Source organism: Antechinus flavipes, chromosome 6 (assembly GCF_016432865.1).
Source record: "Antechinus flavipes isolate AdamAnt ecotype Samford, QLD, Australia chromosome 6, AdamAnt_v2, whole genome shotgun sequence".
Classification (NCBI taxonomy): domain Eukaryota; kingdom Metazoa; phylum Chordata; class Mammalia; order Dasyuromorphia; family Dasyuridae; genus Antechinus; species Antechinus flavipes.
The window spans coordinates 247245854-247269516 of NC_067403.1; the positions used below are offsets into that span (position 1 = coordinate 247245854).

The following is a 23663-nucleotide window of genomic DNA, read 5'->3' on the forward strand; positions in this document are numbered from 1 at the left end:
TACTACTCCTACTCCTACTCCTAGCTACTTTATTTACCTATTGAAAAATTCAATACATGTTATTTTACTTAATCTTCACAACAAGTGTAAAAAGTAGGCAGTATTTTTACCCCAGGAAAGCTAAGGGAACTTAAGTGACTTGACACATAGCTAATAAGCAGGTTTACTAGCTACTTTATTTACCTATTGAAAAATTCAATACATGCTATTTTACTTAATCTTCACAAATCTAAAAAGTAGGTAGTATTTTTACCCCCATTTTACAGATGGGAAGGTTGAGGGAACTTAAGTGACTTAACACATAGCTAATAAGCAAGTCATGGCTTTTTCCTGACTCCAAGTCAGGGCTCTATCTCCTTGACACTACCCAGAGACCCTTATTATTATTTTTTTTATCTCTATCATTCCAACTTTAAAGATTTGGGAAGAGAAATGGAGAGAAAGAGAGAGAGAGAGAGAGAGAGAGAGAGAGAGAGAGAGAGAGAGAGAGAGAGAGAGAGAGAGAGAGAGAGAGAGAGAGAGAGCGCTAGCTGTCCTGACGACAAGTCCTAAGTACAAGTCCAGTGTGCTGCCCTTCCTCGTTTTGCTCTTGGTGGGGAAGGGCTCTATAGCATTTCTAGATCCATGGGTAAGAGCACCTACTAATCCTTCGTGAGTGAAAGACTGATGGAATAGTCTCTATTGTTGAATGAATGATGGTGGGTGGGTGGGACACACCTCAGTCCAGGAAGCCCTGGAAAATGGGATCATGGACCTAAAGATGGAAGGGACCTTCCAGATGAGGAAACTGAAGCTGGGAGAGCTGATTGAGGTTAATGAAAGGGTGGGATTGGACTCATCTGCAGGGCCCAGGGACGTGATCTCTCTGTAGTCCTGCCAGCCCCTGCCTTTCTCTCCTTACAGGTCCTGCCTCAGCCTGCCTGCTGCTCCTGCTGCTGGCCCTGCCTCTGGTGGCCCCTACCTGTCCCATGCTGTGCACCTGCTACCTCTCCCCGCCAACCGTCAGCTGCCAGGCCAACAACTTCTCGGCCGTGCCCCTGGTACTGCCCCCCCACACCCAGCGCCTCTTCCTCCAGAACAACCTCATCCGCTCCCTGCGGCCCGGCACCTTTGGCAGCAGCCTGCTCACCCTCTGGCTCTTCTCCAATAACCTCTCGACCATCTATCCTGGCACCTTCCGACACCTGCAGGCCCTGGAGGAGCTGGACCTGGGGGACAACCGGCACTTGCGCTCCCTAGACCCCGACACTTTCCAGGGCCTCGAACGGCTGCAGTCCCTCCACCTGTACCGCTGCCAGCTCAGCAGCCTGCCCAGCAACATCTTCAGGGGGCTGGTCAGCCTCCAGTACCTCTACCTTCAGGAAAACCAGCTGCTCCACCTCCAGGTAAGCCCCTCTGCCCGGCCCCCACATCCCCACCATCCCCTCTTTTTGTCCTATTGATCCTTTTCCCTGCTCTTGCTATCTCCTGGTCTCTGTTTCTATGACTTGAGTATTTTCCTCCATCTTTGACCTTCCCTTTCTGGCTCTTTCTTCATCTGTCTCTGCTATTTATTAGCTCTTCTGCCCTTCCCTGCCTGTTCTTCTAGTATCTCCATCCACTTCCCACTTCTTCCCTTTGCGTCCATCTTTCCTTTCCTTTTTCTCCTTTTTATTTCTTTCTGCATCTTTTTCTCTCTGTTCCTTTTCAATTTTTTTCTTTAGATTGGCTTTCCTTTTCCTCCTTTTTATTTCTTTCTGCATCCTTTTCTCTGTTCCTTTTCACATTTTTTTCCCTTTAGATTGACTTTCCTTTTCTCCTTCTTCCTTTCCCTTTTTTGCCTTTCTACTTTCCTTCTCTCTTTCTACCTCCCCTCCCCTTCCCTCTCTTCCCTTTTCTATTCTGTCTTCCCCTCCCTTCCTCACCTTTCCTTTTTTTTTCTCTTTCCCCTTTCTTCTCCTCCCTCATTTCCTCCCTCTTTCCATTCCCTCCTCTTTCTTCTTTCCTTCACTCTTTCTTGCCTTTCCTATTTCTTTCTGGATCTCTCTCTGCTTTACTGTCCCTCTTTTCCCTTCATTCTCTCTTTCTCCTCTAATTGCATCACAAAAACCCTTCCACATTTTCTCTCCTCTGGGGACTGGAACATGGAGTATGGGGGTAGGGTGGGGAGGTGGGCAGAGCAAATGGAAAAAATGATCTCATCCAAGGCCTCTTCCCACCCTCAATTTGCTGGGTAGCTTGGAAGGGGAGTGGGGTGGATACAAAAATCTTTACCCTTCCTGCAATTCCATTTTTACTCCTGTGAAATGGGCAGGGAATCATCCCAGATCGCATCCTATCCGTCTCCGTGTTAGAATTAAGAATTAAAGGTAGAATGATGCTGTTTTCTTTCAGAAAACAGTGCTATGGAAATGGAAGGAAAAGCAATGACAATTATTATTAGTTTCATTAGTATTATTATCGAGAATGATTAATGTTTCTTTTTAAGCTGATCTTTCCCCCATTCTGCCCACCCCCATCCCTGCCCCCAAGTCAAAACACACCCTCTAAAACAACGCCCAGGGAAACCAAACTCAGAAAGGTTGCTGCTTTTGAGGGTATATTGGCAGCCAGGGAATTGGGGGAGGGAAGCACTGAATCATTCCAGGATTGAACGAATCCACGAAGGGCTTTTCCACAAAGGGTTCGGCCTGTCCTCCCATCTTTGGGGCATCGAAGGGGCGGTGCCATCAATGACCACACTGGCCATCTTGACATAATGGAGGCTGCCGCAGAGCATCACTTAGTAGAACGTGGGGCCTGTCCTGGACTCTTTCCAAGGGAAGTTGGTTCTGATATATGAAGGGGCCTCCTCTGTCAGGCAGGTTTTCTGTGATGAGAGTAAATCAGGCTTCTGGATCTCAAGTCTACACAGCAGCTCTACCTCTTATGCTCTTTGTGAATCTGAGGCGGGTCATGCAATCTCCCTCCATTCGTTTCTTCATCTCAAAAACGAGGGGCTTAGATTAGCGGCTCTCTAGAGATATCCTTACAGGCGCTCTCCCAAAAGGGGATCATATGACCTGAAGGCTCCCACCTCCTTCCCAGACCATGAAAACCCAAGTCAGAATTCTCTACTCAGGCCCAAAATGGAACCACTGACACACGCTGCCTCCCCGCTCCCTCTGATCATTGGGATTCTTTTTTGGCTCAGACCTGGGATTTCATCAATATTGGAAGCACCCCAAAGGGGAAAGTCCCTTTACCCCTCCACTTGTCTACCGCTGGCAGCCTCGGATTGCCGCCCGGATCGTTGAAAAGCTCAATGTCTTGCCTAGTGTCTCAAAGCCCTCTGGGTAAGCTTGGGCCCTGAATCCATGTGTCCCTGACTCTGAAGCCAGCTCTGTATTCACTATGCCATACGGGTCCTGCTGTGATCTCTCCATATGTAATTACTTTAATAGTTGTGCTATCTCACATAATTATTTTTCATATCCAACTAAATTATTAATTAGAATAATTATTGTTATAATAATCACTAAGGCAGACTAGCATAATGAGAGAGAGCTGTCCTCCAAGTCAGGAAGGCAGGGTGAGAGAATGCAAAGTGAAATCCCACCTTTGATGCTTGTGTGACCTTGGATAAATGTCACCCGACATCCCTAATCACCTAACACCCTTCCCTTATAAAACAGGGGTCTATCTAGCTCTAAATCTATGATCCTAAAACCTGGGTTCTAATTCAGCCTCATTAATCACCTGCTGTGGAACCTCCCCATAATGCCTTAATCTCCCAACACTCCTAGCTGCTTTCCACTTCCATGTCTTTCTTTTTATTTTCTGAGGCAATTGGGGTTAAGTGACTTGCCCAGGGTGACACAGCTAGGAAGTATTAAGTATCTGAGCCTAGATTTGAACTCAGGTCCTCCCGACTATCCACTGGGCCTATGAGTGGCTGCTCTGAATTGGTGGAAGGAGCTCCCCTTACCAGGATTTCCTTTGTAACCAAAACCAATAATGAGAGTGACAACGATCCCGACGCTTTAAAACATTTATCAAAAGTGGTTAATGTTATCAAACTGGGCAACAGCACCAAGAACATTAAATACACAAGGCTTGATCCTCAGACCTTTCTCTAGGAGACGCATCATACAAGATGAGAACCAGAGGTCAGCAAGAGGAGCCCCCTCCACTGATGCCCCACTGGAACCCGGACTCGCCCTTAGTTTCTCAAAGGGAAGGTCAGTGTAGGGCAAAGCGTGGCTCTTTCTCCCAACTTGGAAAGGCTTCCAGCACGGGCCTGGTGACAAACGGCGTGTCTGTCCTCCGGCAGGCACCCCGGCCAAGTTCACGGAGGCTCACTGCCAGCTTGGCTGCTCTCTATTGGGAAAAGGGACAAAATCACAGTCCCCTGAGATGCTTCCCTTCCCAAGATCGGTGGTGTTCGACGGTCCAAGGAACTTCCAGGTGCCGAAATTCCCTCCACCGATATAGATTGGCACCCATTGAGCAAGGAACTTCCAGGTGCCGAAATTCCCTCCACCGGTACAGATTGGCACCCGCCAAGCGATTGACTATTTTAGAGTTAGACTGAGAAATTAGCTGCCTCGCTCAAAGCCCCGAGATACCCACGGAGCCAAGAGGTATCGGAGACGGGACTCCCAGCCAGGTCTTTCTGCTCCAAGGCCAACTCTCAAGCTATTCTACTAATAGTCAAACTGATCCGCTTCCAGTAAGGCTACAGGAGCCGATAGCTTAATAGCTTTATTCAGTTACAAAAATGGCATTTTACACACTTGCAAAATACCGTGTGACTGTTAAATACAAAAGAATCATGGCAGCTCCATGACTCGTTCTCGAAACGTTTCTGTCTTCGAGCCACCAGAAAAGAGAAGAAGAATGAGCTTGGGATGATACGGTGTCTTGAGAGGCAGCATGGCGGGGAAAGCAGGTGCAGTTAGAGCTCTGAGTTCAGAAGCAGCTGGGTGGTGCAGTGGATAGGGCATCAGGAAGGCTGGTAGCTAGGTGAATCTCTGCCTCAGTTTGATTCCACATCTATAAAATGGGGATTGGAATCATGGCATCTATCTCCCGGGGTTATTGTAAGAAGCCCATGAAGTAATATTGCAAGTTCTATATAGTATTATATTTCTCCCTCTGATACATGATCTGTGTGGCTTTGGATGAGTCACTTAACTTTCCAATCTTCTAGGCAAGGCTCTAAGAGTATAATTACAGGGAAAATACCAGTCTGAATTGGTTGGAGATTGGGAGACCCCCTTGTGGACTCCCTGGGTCCACAATCACAAGTCTAGTCTTCATCCTTATTCCTATTTAGCATTTAATCTTTTTTTTAATACTTTTAATTTACAAGTTATCTGCATGGGTAATTTTACAACATTGACAATTGCCAAACCTTTTGTTCCAATTTTTCCCCTCCTTCCCCCCATCCCCTTCCCCCGGATGGCAGGTTGACCAATACATGTATAACGTTTAATCTTAAAGTCTGTCCCTGGAACACCAGGCCAGGCCTCCATCCTTGAGGCTGAGCAAGGGTGCTCCTGGGACCTCAGACGATGATCTCTGACCTCAGGGACACAAACCTTGCCATTTGGCTTTATAGGGAAGAAAGAGGAAGGCGGCTTCTTCCTGGGAACTGTGTCTGAATTAGGGCAACACAAGCCAGTGGCAGGTGAGGAAGCCGGAGAGCCGGGGTGACACCCACTGGGGGCAGGTGTGGCTTGGGACGGACACCTCCCTCCCCACAGCAGTGGGTTGGAAGGAGCTATTTGAGGAAGGCAAAGATGGGGGTGGGGAGGGTGTTTCAGGTGTGGAAGGAGCTGAAATGGGGTAGAAAGGACGAGCTGAGAAGCGGCAGTTGGAGGTGGGGGAAGGAACCGTTAGCCAGGGAGGAAGAGAGGCAGGATGGAGATTTTTAAATGGATGTGGGGAACAATGAACCGGCGGGGGGAGGGGATTGAGGGAGAGCAGGAAAATGTGGTCGTAGAAATGGAAGATGATTGAAAGCTTTCAAGCCGGGAGGGGGAAGGGGAAAGGGGGGAGGAATGGGGAAGAGAGGGCTGTGAAAGTCAAGAGCTGATTAATGCACAGAGAGAGGTTTTAGCGGCGGGGAGAGGAAGGAGCGGATTTTAGAGGCGCCGTAGAAGAAGATACAGGATTTGGGCAACAGCTTGAAGGGGGGGTGGGGAGGTGTTCCCACTTCAGACCCCAAGATTATGTGTTGGAGAGAGGCCGGTCCCCTGCAGACGCACAAATAGGGAAGGGAGGAATCAGATAATTAGGCATTGTTGCATCCCTTTTCCATTTGGTCTGACCCCCCAAGAGGAAACTACCCCCCCCCAAAAAAAGCCTTTCTTTGGAGTCCCTTGGTCCCAGTTGACTTGGAAGACTTTCCAGGGACTCAGGCCACAGTTCTTCCTTACCTCTACCCATCCACTACCTGATCAATCCTGTCTCCTATTTCTATGGTTTCCAAAGCAATTTCTCTAGTGTGACTGCCCTGTGTGGAAGCAGCTAGCAGTATTATTGTCCCATTTTACAGCTGGGGAACCTGAGACTGAGCACAAGGCCGCATTACTACATTCTAGAGTCAGAATTCTAAACCAGAGTTGGCTCCGTACCCAGTGTCCTTTGCTAAAAACATCACCCAGCCTCTCAGCGTGATCTGAGATAATACAACCGTCTAATTTAATAGAAGGTGGAGCATGGAAAAAGAGATCCAGTAACCATTCATGGGGTGAGCTCAATGGGCAGGGAGAGATGGAAGAAAAAGTGGATAAAGAGAAGAGTCAGGAAAAAAGTCAGTAGAGAATAAATTAGATGCAGAGAAGTCGGGAAGACTCATCTTAATTTCAGATCTGGCCTCTGAACTCTTCCCAGCTGTGTGATCCTAGATGGGTCATTTAACCCTGTGGGCCTTAGTTTCCTCATCATAAAATGAGCTGGAGGAGACAATGGGAAGCCGCTCCTGTGTTTTTGGCCAAGAAAAACCCAAAGGGGATCACGAAGAGTCGGAAAAAACCGAACGGCAACAACGGAGAGGTCACAGGTGTAAGGGGAGAAGGGGACGGAGCCATGGAAAACTCCAAGGGGGAAGAGAGAAAAGCTCGGTAGTGTCAGAGGCAAGGGAGAGGGGGAAGGGGAGGGGGTTGGATGTGGCTAAGAGGAGGAGATCTTGGCAAGCTTGGTTCCTGTAGAGAGAGAGGGAGGCAGCCAGATGGGAGGGAGGCGAGGAGAAAGCAGGAGGACAGGAAGTGGAGGCTGGGAATTGAGGTTCTCCCCACCCAAACTTCTCAGACCAGACTTCAGGGAGCTGGGATTTCTTGGAGGGGGGGGAAAGATTATCTTCCCTAAAAGCAAAGTTTGGGCTGCGGGCTGGGAATTCCTGCCCCTCACCAGGAACCACCTCTCCTAGCTAGGCTGGGGTTGGATTTAAGCCCCGAGATTTGAGTCTCATTGGCTTTTACTGGGGAACCTCCAATCTAGTTCTTAAAAACTTACTGTCCCCTGCAGATGTATGTCTATTAACAGCCGTGTTCCTAAAGACTATTCCAAGCCCACCCAGATCATAATATTCCAACTGGAAAAGGCCCCCTCCTTTCCGTTTTGCAGACGAAGAAGCTAAGGAATCAGCGCTACGTCCATGAACATTGGTGTAGAACTTGAACTCAGATCCTTAGACTTGTCTTATCTTGGATGCTGGGGGGGGGGGGGATCCCAATTTCCTTCTCTCTCCTTAATAGTCCCTTGTCAAACACAGAACCACAAGAACAGGAGAGAGCTGGGTTGACATTAACTGACTACATCACTCCCGGCAAGTCATTTTTCCTAAGTGGCCCCTCAGTTTCCCCACCTATAAAATAGGGGTCATCATCTTTGCTCCATCTAGCTTGAAGGGTCTCTGGGAGGAAATTGCCTCGTCTAGCTTACAGCCTAATAAAAATGTGAGTTCCAGATATACATATATACATAATGACATACATACGGTATAGATGTATGCATATATATACATATATTAGCTAGTATTTATATAGCTCTTCAAGATTTGCAAAGCTCTTTACGTTTATGATCTCAGTTCATCCTAATCAAAGCAAGTGTATTCTGGTATTCATTTTACACATAAAGAAACTGAGGCAGAGAGGTGAAATGTCTTGCCCAGGGTCATCTAGCAGGGTGGGGCGGTGATTAGAGCACTGGGTCAGAGTCGGGAAAACTTGAGTTCAAATTTGACTACAGACTACTACTAGCTTGGAAAAGTCACCTCCGCCTCAGTTTTTTCAAATGTAAAATGGGAATAATAGCACCTACCTCAGTGAGTTATGGGAGCCTCAAATGAGATGATATTTGTAAAGTGCTTGGCACATAGTAGGCAGCTAGCACATCATCATCCCACCGGTGAATGTCTGAGGTAAAAGTGGAACTCAGGTTTGCACTAGCTCCTGGGCCAGCTCTCTACCCACTACGCAGGCTGGGAAAATATGGATGTGGGTACAGGCAGAGTAGAAAGCTTTCACCAGACCCAGAGGGGCAAAATTTGATGCCTGAATAATAGGCATAAATTTTAGGGTCCAGAGACTTTGTGCCTGTATCTCAACAAAGCAGGGCAGAGGAGATAGGAGAACAAGGGCCTGAAGCTAGAGTTAGGAAGAGCTGCTTTCAGATCCCTTCTCAGACACTTCCAAGTGTCCCTTATCTACTTACTTGCTTGCTTGCTTACCTACTTAGCTGCTTGCTTACTTAGTTGTTTGCTTGCTTACTTATTCAATTACTTTCTTGCTTGCTTACTAACTTACCTACTTGTTTGTTCACTTACCTTTTTACTTGCTTTTTTGCTTACTTGCTTACTTATCTACTTAAATGCTTACTTAGTTGATTACTTACTATTCAATTGCTTACTTAATCACTAACTTACCTACTTGCTTACTCACCTACTTGCTTTCTTTCTTACTTAACTACTTACTTACCTACTTAGTAGCTTACTTAGTTGCTCATTTACTTGCTTGCTTATCTACTTAGTGTTTGCTTGCTTACTTATTCACTTACTTTCTTGCTTGGTTACTTACTTACCTACTTGCTTGCTTGTTTACTTATTCACTTACCTACTTGCTTGTTTACTTACCTATTTATTTGCTTGTTTGTTTACTTACCTACTTAGTTATTTACTATTCAATTACTTGCTTACTTAGTCACTTACCTACTTGCTTGCTTTCTTGCTTACTTAACTACTTACTTACTTACTAGCTTACTTAGTTGCTTATTTACTCACTTGCTTTCTTGCTTATTTACTTTCCTAGTTGCTTGCTTGTTTACTTATTCACTTATCTACTTGCTTGTTTACTTACCTACTTACCTACTTAGTAGCTTACTTAATTGCTTACTTACTTGCTTGCTTACTTATTCACTTACCTACTTGCTTGCTTACTCACTCACTTACCTACTTGCTTGCTTACTCACTTACCTATTTGCTTGCTTACTCACTCACTTACCTACTTGCTTGCTTACTCACCTACCTATTTGCTTGCTTACTCACTCACTTACCTAGTTGTTTGCTTACTCACCTACCTATTTGCTTGCTTACTCACTCACTTACCTAGTTGCTTGCTTACTCACTTACCTACCTATTTGCTTGCTTACTCACTTACCTAGTTGCTTGCTTACTCACTTACCTACCTATTTGCTTGCTTACTCACTTACCTAGTTGTTTGCTTACTCACTTACCTACCTATTTGCTTGCTTACTCACTCACTTACCTAGTTGCTTGCTTACTCACTTACCTACCTATTTGCTTGTTTACTCACTCACTCACCTACTTGCTTGCTTACTTACCTACTTACCTACTTAGTAGCTTACTTAATTGCTTACTTACTTGCTTGCTTACCTACTTACTTACTCATTCATTTACTTGCTCACTTACTGAATCTTCCTTTGCCTCAATGCCCTCATCTAGAAGATGAGGAGTCTCAACAGTCTCTGAGAGCCTCTGATATCTAAAGTTAGGCACCCATGACAATGGGCACGTGGGCTGTTGTTGGATTGAGTCCCCTCCCCCCACCAGGGGACTCGATCTTGCTCCAGGCTCCTACCTCAGGAGAGGAAGAATCCTCATGAGATACCAAGGAGCTGGCTTGGGGCTCTTCCCACCTCTTTTCTCTAGGAGAAAAGCTATCACATGGCTAGAAGGTGAGAAGCCAAGAGCATCAGAGGATCATAGGATTTAGGGCAGGAAGGAACCTTAGAGATTATCTCGCCTGACCTCATTTCCCTTCCAAATGAGAAAATTAAGGTCCAGAGGCATAGAATAACTGGCCTTGGGCCGTAAGCTGGGAGATGTCCCCTTCCTCTTCAAGGACAGAAGGACAAACAGGTCGGAAGTGCTGAAGCAGCCATTCAAACCCAGAACTTCTAATCCCAAACCCATCACGATGTACCAAGATTTTTCAGCCATTTTTCAGATGAGGAAACTGAGGCTAAATAGCTTGACCAAAGTCACAAAGGAGGAGTTGGGTTTGCACCCATTAACAAGGGAGTTTAGAGGATGAAGCAAGGGGACTGATCACCTCATCCTGCCCCCTCATTTTTCACTGGAGGACTGAAGTCCAAAGAGATAACGCGACTTCTGCCCTTGGTCACATACAGTAAATGGCAGAGTTGTAATTGGACCTCAGCCCAGGACCTCCCACTCCCAATCCATCAGTCTCTGCGCTGAACCAATATTACTTCTGAACAACTAAACAGAATTCTTCCCTCTAGTTATGGCCTACAGTTCTAGGATTCGGTCAGCACCCTACTATCCTTTGGCCCATCTGAAAAGGGGTTCCCCCGTTATAGCTCCTGCACCCACTTTTTTTCTTTCCCATCTCCTCCAGGATGATCTGTTTGCCGACTTGGCCAACCTGAGTCACCTCTTCCTCCATGGGAATCGCCTCCGATTGCTCACCGAGCACGTCTTTAGGGGTCTGGCCGGGCTGGATCGGCTACTGCTCCATGGGAACCGACTGCAGGGCGTGCACCGAGCGGCCTTCCGGGGCCTGGCCCGTCTCACCATCCTTTACCTGTTCAACAACAGCTTGGCGTCCCTGCCGGGAGAGGCGCTGGCCGACCTGCCTTCCCTGGAGTTCCTGAGGCTCAATGACAACCCCTGGGCGTGTGACTGCCGCGCCCGCCCTCTCTGGGCTTGGTTTCAGAGGGCCCGGGTCTCCAGCTCGGATGTCACCTGTGCCACCCCTCCCGAGCGCCAGGGCCGTGACCTGCGGGCCCTCCGGGAGTCTGACTTTGAGGCCTGTCCCCCCGCTGCTCCAACCCGACCGGGCGGCCGTGCCCGCGGCAACAGCTCCTCCAACCACCTGTATGGGGTGGGAGAAGCAGGAGGGGCTCCCCCCGTGGATCCCTCGACCTTATACCGGGACTTGCCGGCTGAAGATCCCAGGGGTCCCCAAGGTGGCGACGCACCCACGGAAGAAGACTATTGGGGTGGCTACGGGGGTGAGGACCGGAGGAGGGGGGAGGTCTGCCCTGGCCCAGCCTGCCCCACCTCGCTGGATTCCGGAGGCTCTTCCCAGTACCATGGGCTCCCCGGCCCTTTGTTTTGCCTCTTGTTGCTGGTCCCCTATGGCCCCTGATGGGCAGGTTGGTACTTGAGAGGGTAGCGAGTGGGAGCAGGGCTGAGGATGGAGACTGAGAGGTGATGTTGGTCTCGAAGGCCTCCTGCCTCCATCCCTTCTGAGATTACTACCCTGCTTTCCGCTGCTACTTTGGCTCTGACTCATTTCCTGTCCCCACCCCTCCTAGGACGCTCTTCCAAGGGACATCTTCATTCTTCCATTCCCTACTCTCATCCCCAGAATGCTTAGGATGGGCATTCCTCTTCTGTCTCTGCTCCCAACCTCAGCCCTGAGCTCCTCCCTCCTCTTCCCAGGGCTGGGCTTAGGCTGCTCACAGATCCGCCTTCGTGCCCTTCAGGGGCCACAATGCTGCTCGAGAGAGGGAATGTTCCATTTTCCGAGCTGTCTCTGTCCGGCGGGTTAGAGCTCTTAGTAATTACAGGCTGGACAGACACCCGTCCTGCATCCCCATCGAAGTACGCCATGGGGTAGGACCCCAAAGAAGGCCACTCGAATCCTGGCAAGTGATGAGCTCTAAGGCCCCAGCTTCTCCCGGCCCTCCCCAAACCCCTGAGAAGGAGGGAAAATTTTCCTCATCCATCTCTTCTGGACGTTTTTGGGGGTGAGGGGCCCCCCGGAGACCTTTCTTCTCCACCATGCCCCCATGCGGCAAAGGACAAAACATTGTTTGAAAACAAATTTATTAAAAAAAATTATATTATTTTAGATATGTCTATGGGACTCCTTCACTTTTAGTCCCCAAGCGGTCATAGAACCTTGAATCGTAGGATTGTGCGCTACAAAGACATTTCTACATCACCTACTCTCACCCCTTCATCTTATAGACAAAGAAATGGGCAAAAAGAGGCAAAGGGATTTATTTATTCACATCCTCACAACTGGTAAGGAGGAGAGTCAGGACCTGAATCCAGGGTCCTCTAAGAATCTAGAGCGATTGGAAAGACCACCTGAGATCTAGGGTCACATAAGTGGCCACCCACATGCTCTCTCCAAAGCCTAGAATCCTTCCAAGCAAAAAAAAGAAGCCTGCGCTAAGGTCAGGAAGACTTAGAGAACGGGAAGAAAACCCTACCAGGGGTCCTCAGACTTTTTAAATAGGGGGCCAGTTCACTGTCCCTCAGACTGTTGGAGGGCCGGACTATAGTAAAAACAAAAACTTTGTTTTGTGGACCTTTAAATAAAGAAACTTCATAGCCCTGGGTGAGGGGGATAAACGTCCTCAGCTGTTGCATCTGGCCCGAGGGCCGTAGTTTGAGGACCCCTGAGCAGGCCTAGACATTAAACTTGGTTGGTGACTGAGGAGATAGTGTCCACAAATTGGTGAGAACTGAAGCCATAAGAGATGAATGTATTGCCCAGTGCGGGGAGAAAGTCAGAGTACCTTTCCCAAACATGGGAAGCTTACTCCTTAAAATATGACTCCTTTGTTGATTGAAGTAGGTGAAGTCTTATATCAGACCCTGATATCTGGCACAAATCAATAATCAGGAAGCTTTATTAAGTACCTACTGTGTGCCAAGCATCTTACTAGACTCTGACAACACAAAAAAAGAAGTCATGTCTGCTCTGAATAATCTCTTATATCCCAATCCCTGACCTTTTGTCTATGAGCAAGAACTAAATCTCTCTCTCTCTCTCTCTCTCTCTCTCTCTCTCTCTCTCTCTCTCTCTCTCTCTCTGTGTGTGTGTGTGTGTGTCTTGTCTGTCTCTCTCTATATTTCTCTCTCTGTCTCTCTGTGTGTATCTCTGTCTCTCTCTGTATATGTCTCTGTGTATCTCTTTATCTCTGTCTCTGTCTCTTTTTCTCTCTGTCTCTGTCTCTCTGTCTCTGTGTGTCTGTCTGTCTCTCTCTCTCTCTCTCACACACACACACACAGGAGAAATATTCTATAATAGAGTAGCCAAGCGTTTATTAAACTCCTTCTGTATGCCAGGTCATGGGATTATGAAGCTAAAATTTAACAGTTCCTTCCCCCAAGAAAATTACATTTGACTATGGAAAAACCCCAGTACTTGAGTAAGTACATCTGATACATGTAGAAAATAAACACACAGGCATTTTAGAGGTGGACAGTACAGCTGAAGGGATCTGGCAAATCCTCTCGCAGGAGGTGACATTTCAGTTGACCCATAAAGAGAGCAAGAGGTTCTAAGAACCCAAAGGAAGGAAGGCAACAGAGCAGGCTAAGGGACAGCCTACAGGGAAGCACATAACTGGGAGATGGAAGGCCATGCTCAGGGATTAGCAAGTCTGGCACTTTAGCTCAGACACAGAGTGCAAGGGTGAAGGGAAGAGGAAAATACAATCAGTCTGGAAAGCTAGGTTAGACTCGGGTGATGGAGGCCTTTGAATGACAAACAGCAAGAGGAGTCCATATTTTATCCTAAAGACAAGAAGACCCTGAAATGTCTGGAGACTGATATGCTGAATCCTATGGTTTTTAGGGGCTGTTCATTTAATAATACTGAAACACTGTACAGGGAAAAGCCTAGAGGGCAGAGACAGCTTTGAGGTGATGGCAAAGTTCACTTGATTAGGCCATGATTAATTAAGCTTTCTTGGATGGTGGGTAGCCCTAAAAAACCAGATTGGATGACCTATTAGCAGGACAGGTTACATTAAGGGGTTAAAACCTTTTCACTTTTATAAACTCTTTTTGTCTACCAGCCTGGAAAAGCCTATGGATCTCTTCACAGGATTATGCTTTTTAAGTAAAATGTATAGGATTATAATGAAATGCAATGGTATTGAAATATTTAAAAACAAAAATGTTTAGATCCTGGGTTAAAATTCCTTGGTAGAAAAAAGAGCAAGAGAGCCCTAGATCCTTCTCCCCTTGCAGACTAAGGATTGGGGAGCAGTTCCAATGGCCCAGGTTCCTCTTGACTTTCTGGAATTCATGGTACCGTGTAGGTTCAAGAACAAAAGATACGAGATGTGGGGGTATCAATGTGTGTGATATTAGGGACATCCATTGGGAAGGAAATTAGAGCCCTATACCCTATGATAAAGAGGTCAAAGGTGGGAAATAAGGATCGAGAATTGCCTTGGTTAGAAAGGCTAGATAGAGGGTTAGGGTTAGGGTTAGATTTATTCTATCTTTAAGAATTGATCTTGGTTTTGGGGAATTCCACGGAAGTATCCTTTAGATAGCATGGAAGTGGCCATTGGTTCCTAGCACTATATCAGGTATGGCAGGTTATACTAAGATGGGAAGGTTAATACAATAACTCTAGTTAAGGATTCTGTGCCCTCCAGGGCAGAACTAGGCTGACTAAATTTAGAGGAACTTATTACAAGATTAGCTAAGCATTTTGGAGCCCCAACAACTCACCAAGACTAGATATCCTGTAACTCCCTCATAAACTTGTTTTTCACATTTAAATTTTTGTATGAAGAAGCTGTGATTTATGTGTCAGTGAATAAGAGATTGGAATATTCCATGGAGGAAAGTCCTAGTCCTAGGAAGTCCTAGTCTGAAAGTTTTGAACTTGGAGGATGGAAGAGAGGGAGGGGAGACTTTTAGTATTTAAGAGAATAGGAGTCAGATATTCTGAATGATGGAGGAGGAAGAAGAAGAAGAAGAAGAAGAAGAAGAAGAAGAAGAAGAAGAAGAAGAAGAAGAAGAAGAAGAAGAAGAAGAAGAAGAAGAAGAAGAAGAAGAAGAAGGAGAGTTGTAGCCCTAGATTAATTGCTGCAGCTAGACTAGAAGTTAGCTAAATAGTGGTTAAATACACAACTTAATGGGTTTGTATACTGAGGTTAAGATAAAAAGAATGGTTAGAAATAAGGTACGGACCTAGAAATGGAAGAAGCTTATATCTGGGAGAGTTTAATCTTAGGAAATAGATCAAAGTTGGGTCCCTAGCTCAGATCTTCATGTCCTAGACCCTCATTGGGTTTCTGGAATACACAGTGCAAACATAGAACCCAAAATGTTGAGGCTGGAAAGTCTTAGAACACAAAATATTAGAGATGGGAGAATTCTCTTAACATAGAACCCAAAATGTTGAGTCTGGAAAGGGTCTTAGAACACAAAATATTAGAGATAGGAGAATTCTCCTAACATAGAACCCAGAATGTTGGGGCTGAAAGGAACATTAGAACTTGGAATGTTAGAAAAGGACAGGGGCTTTCAAACACAGAAGGCTGCATGTCAGGTCTGGATGGAACCTTTGAATATTGAGTGTGGAATTAAAATGAAAGCTAGAAAGATCTTTTGAACAAAGAACCTACAATGTTAGAGCTGGAAGGAAACTCAGAACATAAATATCAGATGTAGAAAAGACTTTCAAGTGGAAAACAACAACAAAAAAAGTGCTACAAGGGACCTCAGAGATCATCTGGTCTAATCCCCTTCTTTTATAAATGATAGGAAAACTGAAGCCAGAGAAGGGAAATGACATATGCAGTGTCACACAGTGAGTCGGAGGCAGAAAACCCAGGTCTTACCACTGCCACTGCAGGAGTTTCTCTGAGGAGCTTGCCTTTGGGTTGTGAATGGAAATGAAGCCTGAACTAGGACCATGGACAGGGCAGGTGTTTGGGGGAGGGAGGGCTTAAGGGGAAGAAAATTAAATATGAGGTTGGTGGGTTACGCTATGGATGAGGGGAGAACAGGTTTTGGGGGAGGGAGAGCTCAAAATGGAGCCAGATAGGTATGAGGTTGATGGGCTGCACCGTGGACCAAGGGAGGGCAGGTGCTGGTAAATCACAGCCAGCCTTCCCAGGCCTTGTAATTATCCTTGTGAAAAATTCATGGGCCTTCAGTCCAGATGCTATTTCAGAACAGCCGTGCGAGCAAGATGAGTGAGCAAGACAGTTTCAGGAAGGAGGCTATAGGCATCGGCTCCCCAGCCCACCCCCACACGACCAGCACAGACGGACACATGGACACCCATCGTGCGCCCAATCAGAGAAGCGCTCCCCAAGATGTGTGCAAGCCCATAGACCCCTCCCAATGGGTCACACAACAGACACATCCCCCAAATCACACTCCCAACCCCACCAGCTGCTCTCATATTCAAGTAGAAACCACACCCAGAGATACTGCACCCATATCTGCGTGCAGAGCTTCCCTGACAGCACATAGGCTCCCGGCTTCCTAGTCCCACCCATATCCTCATCCCTACCCCCAGCCCTGTGGAAGATTCACAGCCATAACCTCCATCAAGGAAGCATGCATCTGATACAGAGCCCATTAGCCCAGCCTTCTTATCTTCCCTTCCCCCCTTCATTTACAGCTGAGGAAACTGAGGTGCAAAGAGGAAAAGTGAGCTGTCCAGAGTTATAGAGCCACTGAGTGTGGACACTAGCTCTTCCAACTCCAAGATCAGCTCTTACAGCACATTAAAATCATCTCCTCTGCTCCAAGATTTCCACCACCTTGATCCGGGACCTTTACTGGTCTCCTTGTGTCCATCTGCAGATGCTCCCGTCTCCAGTTCATCCTGTTCATCATTAATTCACTAATTCACCGGCATCATGAGTATTCAGGACATATACCAGGCACTGGGGTGCCAATGGCCTTAGACACCTGACACTTACTAGCCATGTGAGCCTGGATAAGTCACTTAACCCATTGGATAGCCAATGTTTAGCTAAAATGTCCCTGACTTCAAGGAGCTCCCGGTCGAGCTGGGAGGTGAGATATAAAAACAAATAACTAATAACCAGATTAATCCTTTTTTCTATTAAAATAAAACTGTAATGCCTTTCATTTTCACATCAAAATAATTTCTGGCCACACACCTATATTTCCTCCTACTCCCACTATGAGTTTCCTTTTGTAAAAAGGTGTGTGTGTGTGGGGGGGGAAATCACAGAAATAGATATATTGATATCATTTGACAGTATACTCAACACTCCATACCCATGATTCCTCACTTTTTTTAATGGATTATTTATTAAGCTCCTACTATATGCCAGGAGCACTGTGCTAGGCACTTTACAAATATCTCATTTGGTCCTTACAACAGCCCAAGGAGGTTGGACCTATTATTATCTCCCTTTTATAATTGAGGAAGCTGTGACAGACAAAGGTCAAGTGATTTGTCTAGGGTCGCACAGCTAGCTGGATTTGAATTCATGTCTTCCTGATTCCAGGTCCATGCACTATCCAACGCATTACCTAACTGCCCATGTGGGAAATGATGGTAGTATATTTCCCCAACTCTTCCGACCAGATTAAGCTTCTAGAAGCATCAGTCACAGTTTTTTGTGTGTTTTAAAATAGATTTTATTTATATCTTTTGTTTTTGCATCTCATAAATTTCCTTTTTTTTTCTTTTTTTTTTCTTTCTAATTTTTTTTCCCCAAGACAATCGGTTATGTGACTTACCCAAGCTCACATGGCTAGTAAGTGTCAAGTGTCTAAGGCCAGATTTGAATTCAAATCCTACTGGTTCCAGGGCTAGAACTCTACCCACTGTGCCACTAGCTGCCCCAGGCACAGACTTTTGAAAGAGACATTTTCATTGTCATTCAAGACATAGCGATGATTCCCTTTTGCTTGCAACTCAAAGCCCAAACTTACCTTGGCATTCAAGGACATAATACCATCTGCCTTTTTCCTTTGTTCTAGTCAGACATCTTGGTATAGATCCAAATATCCCATAGATACCACAAACTTTCACCCTTCCCCAAAAAGCCCTACTAAGCTCCCCTACTACCCACTCACTCCCTGTTGCTAGGGGACTCTCTCTCTCCCTATTTTCTGACAACAGATCTCTAAAACTGAGGCAATTCTTAAAAAACAATCTCCATACTTCAAACCACACAAATTGAGCTCTCTCTGTCTGCCTGTCTCTCTCTCTTTCCCCGCCTCTCTTCCTCCACTCCCCCGCTTCCCTCCCTGTCTCTTCTCTGTCTCTCTGTGTGTCTCTGTCTCTCTGTCTACTTCTCTCTTTTTCTCTCTGTCTCTTTGTGTCTTCCTCTGTGTGTCTGTGTCTGTCTGTCTGTCTGTCTGTCTCTCTCTCTCTCTCTCTCTGTTTTTCTGTTGGTCTGTATCCCTTTCTCTCTCTCTGTCACTCTTTCTGAGTCTCTCTTTTTCTTTCTCTCTTCCCCATCTCTGTGTGTGTTTCTCTTCTCTTTCTGTCTCTGACTCTCTGTCTCTCTCTCTGTGTCTCTCTGTCTCTATTTTCTATCTCTGTCTCCATCTGTCTGTCTCTTTCTCACACACACACATACACACACCCTTGAGCAGTGTTCCTAACTTCCCCACTGCAGCCTCAAGAAAAGAATCCAGATCCCTCTTCCTTCACAGACATTCTAGGGCTGAGGGTGAACATCTGGCAGAGGCACCCAGGGCAAAAGAAGTCAGGACTGAGAGAGATAAACCAGCTTACTGAATTGAGCTTTTAAACCTATAAGGCTATTAGACATCCACAGAGAGGAGAGCCTCCATTAGTCTTTTTCCTGGGCCTCTTAGTCCCAGAAAGCCGAAAAATGCCCATCCCTTCCCAACTCTGCAAGCCTTCAGATGGATCCAGTCTCACAACAATTTAAATAATGTCACTACCCATTTTACAGATATGAAAAAAGGTTTCTGAGAGAATAGAGGGCTGTTGAGGGCCACACATCATGAAGAACCACACACACACACACACAATGTCCCTTGCCTACTCAGAAACCCAAAGACGACGGGAGGGGCTGAAGCTCCCAGATTATCAATGGAAGGAAGCTCATGCTTCTGCTGTGAAAGGTGACACTAGTGGGGACGGGCACAGGTGGTGACTCTGGGGCTAGACTGGGGTTATCTTTCCACATAAATGTTTCATTCTTCCATGAAGATCTGTCAGATGTTCCAGAAACCTGAGTCCATCTCTGTGCCTTTGTATAGGTATGACCTTTGATATCTGGGATGGGGGGGGGGAGGGAGGAGGGGAGGTTAGGGAGGAGCCTCTAAGGACAAGAAGACATCTGCCCAGGAGTATGCTGGGTAAATTATACTTTGAGGTGGGAAGTATATAAGGAAGAGGAAGCAGAATTGACCTTGAGGATAATCTAGTGACCCAAAATTAAGGACTTTCAGGAGGCCTGCTTTGGATATGACAGGGGATGTGATCTTGCAGATTTCCTCCCCTCCTTCCCTTCTCCCTCACTCCCTCTCGGTTTTGGAATACCCTCTAATGTCTGCTATTCTAGTCACATCCTGCTCAAGCCCTGACGGTTTCCCTCCTTTAAAGGTGGCCTCTGGGAGAGTGAAGAAGGGGGAAGGGTGACGTGTCCCCCAAAAGATGCTCCCAGGCCGAGCAGACAGCTCAGGGTATACCTCTCTGGTCCCTCCTGGTTCTGTGATTCGGAAAGAGGAAGATTAGAATAGAAGAAAGGAGAAACTAGGGAAAGCTAGGGAGGATTGGCAATGAGAGGAAGAAAAGGAGATGCAGGGGAGGGGAGTTTGGAGAGTAAAAAGAAAGCAAGAATGGGAGGAGGGGAAGGCCCATGGAGACAGATGGCAAAGAACGGAGAGCCAGGGACAGACAGACACACCAAAAAGCAGACAGAGACAGTCACCAGCAGGCAGAGGATAGAAGGAAACAGGGAAAGGAGAATGCTAGTATAGGGCCAAGAGGAAAAAGGTAAGAATCGGCTGTCACTTGCTACCTGTGTGACTTTTTGCAAGTAACAACCCTTTTTGGACCTCAGCTTTCTCATCTGTAAAATGAGAGGTGAGCTATATGACCTTTTTAGTTCCTTCTAACGTACAATTCATGATGTTATGCTATCGGGTATGGGTTGGACTAGATGCCCTTTTGGACCCTTTCCTGGAAAGGTTAGGCTGATTGCGTCCACGTTCCCAAAAGTGGGATGGCCTCCGGGATTAATAGGGAATCGGAGACAAAAAAAAAAATTGTACAAGACATTCCCGGTGTCCTATTTACAATGTTTTAGGGACCATTGGGGGCAGCTACCTATGGCAGTGGGTAGAATGCCAGCTCTGAAGTTAGGAAGGCTCATCTTCGTGAGTTCAAAGGTGACCAAACTCTCCCTAGCTGGGTGACTCTGGGCAAGTCATTTACCCCTGTTTGTCTCAGTTTCCTCAGCTGTAAAATGATCTGGAGGAGAAAATGGCAAAGCACTCCAGTATCTTCGCCAAGAAAATCCCAAATGGGCCATTAAAGAACAAAGGGACCGTTAATAGTGAAGTGAAAGGAAATGGAGTCGTTGGGAAAGGGGGGGAGGTAGGATTATGAAATGAAGAAGAAGCAAAGGGAGGCATGGTGGCAGAGAGAAGAAAGAGAGCCAGGAGGAGTGGGGAAGGGTGGGTTGCTGCCAGCTGATTGAGGGATTTGGGAGCCGCAAGCCTCTCATTCAGGCGCTGGGTCTTGCCGCGGGAGAGGTGGAGGACTCAGATTAAGTAAAAGCTGGTGGGATCAGCCCTCGTACCCAGATCCATATTCTCACACATCATCCGTGGTCACACTATGTACACAGAGTGCTCATTTGCATTGGGATAACACCTTGCAGTTTACAACCGCTTTCCCATAATCTCATTTATTATGTATATGTATGGTATCACACGTCCCCAGTTACAGCCTTATGTGTCTATAGACTCATAGACGGCACACACACACACACACACACACACACACACACACACTCTCTCTCTCTCTCTCTCTCTCTCTCTCTCTCTCTCTCTCTCTCTCTCTCTCTTTCTCTCTCTCTCTCTCTCTCTGTCTCTCTCTCTCTCTCTCTCTGTCTCTCTGTCTCTGTCTCTCTGTGTGTCTGTCTCTCTCTCTCTCTCTTTCTGTCTCTGTTTCTCTCTCCTGTCTCTTTCTGTTTCTCTCCTGTCTCTTTCTGTCTCTCTCTCTCTGTCTGTCTGTGTGTGTATGTGTCTCTCTCTGTCTCTGTCTCTCTCTCTCTTTCATTCTCCTTTCTCTCTTTCCTTTCCCTCCTTTCTCCTCTCTCTTCTCTGTCCTCTCCCTCCTCTCTCCTCTCTATCCTCTCTTCTCTCCCCCACCCTCCTTGAACTGAAACTCCTGCCCACCTTCCGACTCACTTCTTCCGGGGAGAGATCCAAGCCCCCTTCACGTGCCCCTTCCCGCACCCATCTGACCTCCCCCCCATCCCCATCTTTTCTCTGCTCCCCCCCTCCAATTCATCTGCATAAAGTTCCAATTAACACGTTTTGCTTTTGCTATTTGCGATCCCTGAGCTGGTTCCCAGTCTCAGTAAGCCAGCTTCCCACCCACAACCCCCACCTTCCAGGCCGGCCCCATTAACCCTTCGGGTCCCGAGCCTTTAAACTCGCCGTTGGCTTCGCTGACCTGGTACCCGTCTCGATCAGCGGGATCATAAAGTTTAGAATCAGAAAGGCCCTCGAAAATTACCTAATCCAACCCTCCCAGTTTACAAAAGAGGAAACTGAGACTTAGAGTAAGGAAAATGACTCGCCCAAGATCACATGGAGCTAAACTTCGAAGATTTGCAAAACCTTTACGCAGAAAACAGGTTTGTTTCTCAAGGACTCAGGACGTGTGGGTAGGGCAGGGGGATCCCAAACGCTTGGGGCAGGAGCGGGATGTGTGGCGCTTTGGGGCTTTTTCTAGGAGGATGCTAGCCGGCCCGACCCACTCATCTTTTCAGGGAGGATGGGGAGGGGGTGGGGGCTTCTCCTGGGAGACTCTGAGCGTCGAAATTCCGCGTTCCTCATTTTCCGGCCCCCGCACCCTCTCCCCCTCCCCACGCACAGTTTCCCCTTCCCAGCCATCTGTTCCTTTTCGCAGCGACAAACACGGCTCTCGCTCCATCCCGCCCCTGCTCAGCCCCCTCCCCAAACTCCAAAAGATTTGGAGGTGGGGAGGGAGACACCTCCCTTCCTCCCCTCCACGAGAGGGTTGCCTCCTTTCTCTTGAGTTTCCACTCTAAATTCCCTTCCCTCCCAGGGTTGATGAATAGGGAACGGCTGAGTCCCTCCTTCTTTCTCTCCGACTGAGGAAGAGTGGAAAAAGGGGAAGAGCTGTTCCTTAAATAAGAATTACGCAGAGCTGGGCTCCAGGAGTGGGTCCCAAGGGTCGCGGAAAGGCTAGAGAGTGCGCTCCTCCCTGGTTCCGTAGCGCCACCCGCTGGGCGCACAGTGTCCCTCGGTAGGACGAGCGGTCACACGGGACAAAGACACAATCTCTCCTATTTCTTCGGTTTCCTTATTTGTGAAAAGCAGATAAATAGCACCAACTTCATAGGGTTGTTGAGGGGATCGAATGAGACTACACATGAAAGCGCTTTGCCAACCTTAAAACGCCACACAAACATTCGCCAATAAGTAAGTGAACGAAAGAACAAAGGAATAACCAAATGAATAAATAAAAAGTAGCAGAACCTTCAACCTGAGCAGGCAGAAGGAATTTTCAAGAAGGAAGTCTTCCTAGGGGACAATCTCTAAGGGTAAATTTGCATATTTTAATGACAAGATATTTTATTTTTACTGCCCATGAGATCTAAGCTGTGATGCATCCAATCTCTTCATTTTCAGTAGTTAAATGTAGTTGGAAGGAGTGCTGGGATCGGAGATCGGAAAGCTTGTGTTCAAATTCTGTCTCAGACACTTTCTGCGACCCACTTTTCAACTCTCTGCTGTTCCCCATGCTTGGAAGGCTCTCCCTCCTCATCTTCACCCATCATTCCTAGCTTCCTTCAAATAAATCCCAATCAAAAAACCAACTACAGGAAGCCTTTGGAAACTCTTTCTAATTCTAGTGCCATTTTTTCTATTCCTAATTTATCCTGCATAGAACTTGTTTGTACATCTTTGTATACTTGGACTGTGAGCTCCTTGGGGACAGGAGCTGTGTTTTGCCTCTTTGTGTATCCTTAACACAATGCGTGACCTATAGTAGTCCTGCACACTGGGCAAGTCACTTAAGTTGTTCAGCTTTCCTCATCTGTAAAATGAAGATAATAATAGCACTTACCTCCTAAGGTTATCGTGAGGATCCAGCGAGATGTTTTGTAAAGAACTTTGCAAACCTTAACGAGTTATATTAATATTAATTGCTAGTAGTAGTATTTGCTGTCCAATGGGCAGTCATGCACGGAGAATATAATTTCAAACCCTGTCTCAA

The 23663-nt window shown here is 46.7% G+C and overlaps 1 protein-coding gene across 1 annotated transcript in view; it reads left to right on the forward strand.

The window, feature by feature from the left end:
* RTN4RL2 (reticulon 4 receptor like 2) overlaps positions 1 to 12305 on the forward strand; it is an 18316-nt gene extending 6011 nt beyond the window's left edge. The window contains exons 2-3 of the mRNA XM_051964622.1: positions 904 to 1385; positions 10845 to 12305. Coding sequence (XP_051820582.1) covers positions 904 to 1385; positions 10845 to 11597 — 1235 coding nt within the window. The 3' untranslated portion in view covers positions 11598 to 12305. The remainder of the gene's footprint in view (positions 1 to 903; positions 1386 to 10844) is intronic.
* The last annotated feature ends 11358 nt before the right edge of the window (positions 12306 to 23663 follow it).